The sequence below is a fragment of the Limulus polyphemus genome, unplaced genomic scaffold (genome assembly GCF_000517525.1).
Source record: "Limulus polyphemus unplaced genomic scaffold, Limulus_polyphemus-2.1.2 Scaffold9873, whole genome shotgun sequence".
NCBI lineage: Eukaryota > Metazoa > Arthropoda > Merostomata > Xiphosura > Limulidae > Limulus > Limulus polyphemus.
Window position 1 is genome coordinate 1 of NW_013675483.1, and position 4,113 is coordinate 4,113.

Below are 4,113 nucleotides of genomic sequence, written 5' to 3' on the forward strand. Positions count from 1 at the left end.
GTATCAATTTATACATCAATAACAGTTGAACCTACTTGTTTATACTGTATCAATTTATACATCAATAACAGTTGAACCTACTTGTTTATACTGTATCAATTTATATTATATATATTTATATTATAAGAACAGTTTTAGTAATTTTTGTCTGTATTTTTTCAGCTGACTGTTCCACCAATCAACACTAAAGCTTTATCTTTCCTCTCAGCTGTAGCAGGAGAAGCTTTAACAAAACACCTGAATAAAGTTTTACCTGCTTTACTTTCAGCACTGAGTGATGCTCTGGACACTCCTGAAGAACAGCAGGTAAGCATTACCAAGAACAGTTTTTGTTATTGTAGTGTAGCTAAGTGTATAGTAAGAATAGAACAGTAAACTTTGTATAAAAGTGATAATTCCGTTCGTGCTAAGATTTATGTTATTTGATTTAATCCGTGTGCTATATGCTACATTAAATATTTTGATACAGGAACTGGAGTATTGCCAAGCTGTAGTCCTTTCGGTCCAAGATGATCTTGGAGTTCGAACTATCATTGACTACCTTTTAGAGGCAGCTAGAAATGGATCTACGTCCCACCGCCGAGCAGCGGTGGCTCTTCTTTCCATATTCTGTTCCAACTCTAAAGCTAACTATTCCACCCATGTCAGTCAACTGCTGCGTGGTTTAATACACCTCTTTACAGACAACAATCCTCACGTACTGAATCTCAGCTGTGAAGCATTAAACTCTGTCACTAAAGTAGGTATTTTTTGTCTTTTGTAATTCTGTCATTGAAGCTACAGTAGTTTCAAAATAAAAACCTAAAACATCAATGTGTAATGATTGTGTTGAATGAAGTTTTCAGCTTGATTTTTATTTTTAGCAAAAATTCTATCCTGAAACTAAGAAAATTAACAAATTCCTAATGCATTACTACTCTTTGCTTGTGATAATATTCTTCAAAAATGCTTATAGATATTAGATAAAAGACAGGATATAGAAATACAACAAACAGCCAGCAAGACAGTAATTATATCAGGTTAAGTCGATGTAGAATCTTCATATTAAAACAACGCTACTGCTTGTGTTTCTGAAGTTCTAGGTTGGTATTGATATTGTACACCGTATAGCACCTTGTTCTCGACTTAGTTTGTAGCTTGTTATTAATCTTATCTGTTGACCACTGTTGTTTCTGTATCATGTGCTAACACTACTGCTTGTGTTTCTGAAGTTCTACGTTGGTATTGATATTGTACCCCGTATAGCAGCTTGTTCTCGACTCAGTTTGTAGCTTGTTATTAATCTTATCTGTTGACCACTGTTGTTTCTGTAGCTAACACTACTGCTTGTGTTTCTGAAGTTCTAGGTTGGTATTGATATTGTACCCCGTATAGCAGCTTGTTATTAATCTTATCTGTTGACCACTGTTGTTTCTGTATCATGGAACTTCAGAAACACAAGCAGTAGTGTTAGCACATGATACAGAAACAACAGTGGTCAACAAATAAGATTAATAACAAGCTGCTATACGGGGTACAATATCAATACCAACCTAGAACTTCAGAAACACAAGCAGTAGTGTTAGCACATGATACAGAAACAACAGTGGTCAACAGATAAGATTAATAACAAGCTACAATCTAAGTCGAGAACAAGCTGCTATACGGGGTACAATATCAATACCAACGTAGAACTTCAGAAACACAAGCAGTAGTGTTAGCACACGTTGGTATTGATATTGTACCCCATATACATACACATTTAAAATACATGTACCGATATTAATAATTATATGATTATCACTGACCCAACACAATGCTAAATTTTTCAACAACAAAAATAATTGACTCGCGATCAAAAAAGATTGCCGACCACTGCACTGGACACTGCATCTTATAAGAATGATTTATTGTTGTAGACACTATACACTGCATCTTATAAGAATGATTTATTGTTGTAGACACTATACACTGCATCTTATAAGAATGATTTATTGTTGTAGACACTATACACTGCATCTTATAAGAATGATTTATTGTTGCGGACGCTAGACACTGTATCTTATAAGAATGATTTATTGTTGCAGACACTAGACACTGCATCTTATAAGAATGATTTATTGTTGCAGACACTAGACACTGTATCTTATAAGAATGATTTATTGTTGTAGACACTAGACACTGCATCTTATAAGAATGATTTATTGTTGCAGACACTAAACACTGCATCTTATAAGAATGATTTATTGTTGCAGACACTGGACACTGCATCTTATAAGAATGATTTATTGTTGCAGACACTATACACTGCATCTTATAAGAATGATTTATTGTTGCAGACACTGGACACTGCATCTTATAAGAATGATTTATTGTTGCAGACACTATACACTGCATCTTATAAGAATGATGGCTTATTTTTACAGACACTGGACACTGCAGGTCAACTGCAACATGTTGCTGATGTTCGACAAGCTGTGAGGTTTGCTGCGAGTGACCTAAAAGGTCAAGATCTTCTTCCTGGATTTTGTTTGCCTAAGGTAAGTGTTTTTAAAAGTTAATATATATTTATACCAGTGTCACTTTGTTCCTTCTTGTTAGAATCTCATAGAAATCAGTATTATTTTTCACATTAGTATTTGAACCGTAGATAAACATGCAGGTTTTTACACACAACTTTATTGGTATTCAACACAAAACAGTGCCACCTACCTATTGATTTATGTTCAGTAAATGTTAATATTGTGAATTTGTTTTACGGTGAAAACATGACTTCGAACTTGAACTTTGTTTGTGATGTATTTTCTCAGGGCATCTCTCCAATTCTTCCAATCTTCCGAGAAGCCATTCTGAATGGTCAGCCAGAAATGAAGGAACAAGCTGCCCAAGGTCTTGGTGAGGTCATTAAATTGACTAGCCCCGATGGATTGAAGGCATCTGTTATTCAAATCACGGGCCCTCTGATACGTATATTAGGAGATAGGTTTGCCTGGAGTGTTAAAGTAGCTGTCCTTGAAACCTTGGCTCTGTTATTAGAAAAGGTATTACAAGTTATTTTACAAACGAAATAGCCATTTTCTCTACTTTTGCTAAAAAGATAATTTGTTTGTATGTCTCCTGGTGTAAGGTTTGTGTTAAAATATAGTTTTTTTTAGTAATCGACTCATTTTTTGGAAAACTTGGCTTAATGATAAAACACGAACGTAATAACAGGAAGCATTTATTAGACGTTTCAGAATCGTCATAATTCCATCATCAGTAATCTAGGCTTATAAAACAAACAATATTTGTAATTACGACAAAAATATATACATAACTAATAAACAAATCGAATATACAAATATAACACGAAGAAATGAAAACTGAGGCACAAGTGAAGTAGTTAAAATAGGCTTAAATCCAGTGAAGACTTTGTGTTATTTAGGGACGAGAGAAGAGTTTTTTATGTATAATATTTCTTTTATAAGAAGTTCAGTATCATGTTGGGCTGTTGAAAGAATTTTAAAGTTTCAGAGAGAAATCAGATGTCCTGTTTCTGTATTGTGTTGATAGATAGCAGAGTTGGGAGGGTTTGTAACCTTTCTTCCAGTTTCACATGCTCGTACTCTAAAGTGACGTTTGGTTTCAACAGTCTCCACACGTGTACGAGTAGATGAGATGTGAAAATTGGGCAGACGGCAAATGATCTTTGTAACGGAAACAAATTTTTTAGTCTAAAGTTTTGTTTCATAATGACTTTTGCGTCAATTTGGGGATAGTAAGTATTGCATAACTTTATCAACTGTTTCGTGATAAGGGAACTCTGTTATGGTAAGCAGGTGTATAAGGGAAGTTTGAGTAAAGTGGGTATCTTATGTGGTTTGATAAACAAATTAGTTAGGAATGAGGAAGTTATTAGGGTAGCCGTTTTGAAAGAGAATGTGATAAGGGAACTCTGTCTTTCGAGTTATGGTAAGCAGGTGTATAAGGGAAGTTTGAGTAAATGGGTATCTTATGTGGTTTGATAAACAAATTAGTTAGGAATGAGGAAGTTATTAGGGTAGCCGTTTTGAAAGAGAATGTGATAAGGGAACTCTGTCTTTCGAGTTATAGTAAGCAGGTGTATAAGGGAAGTTTGAGTAAATGGGTATCTTA

General features: G+C 34.5%; 1 protein-coding gene across 1 annotated transcript in view; it reads left to right on the plus strand.

Moving 5' to 3' along the window:
• Positions 1-153: 153 nt before the first annotated feature.
• The window catches only part of LOC106476128 (eIF-2-alpha kinase activator GCN1-like), a gene marked incomplete at its 5' end in the record, with an annotated part of 12,229 nt that continues 8,269 nt past the window's right edge, over positions 154-4,113 (plus strand). The window contains 4 exons of the mRNA XM_013936799.2: positions 154-306; positions 470-739; positions 2,406-2,519; positions 2,790-3,020. Coding sequence (XP_013792253.2) covers positions 154-306; positions 470-739; positions 2,406-2,519; positions 2,790-3,020 — 768 coding nt within the window. The remainder of the gene's footprint in view (positions 307-469; positions 740-2,405; positions 2,520-2,789; positions 3,021-4,113) is intronic.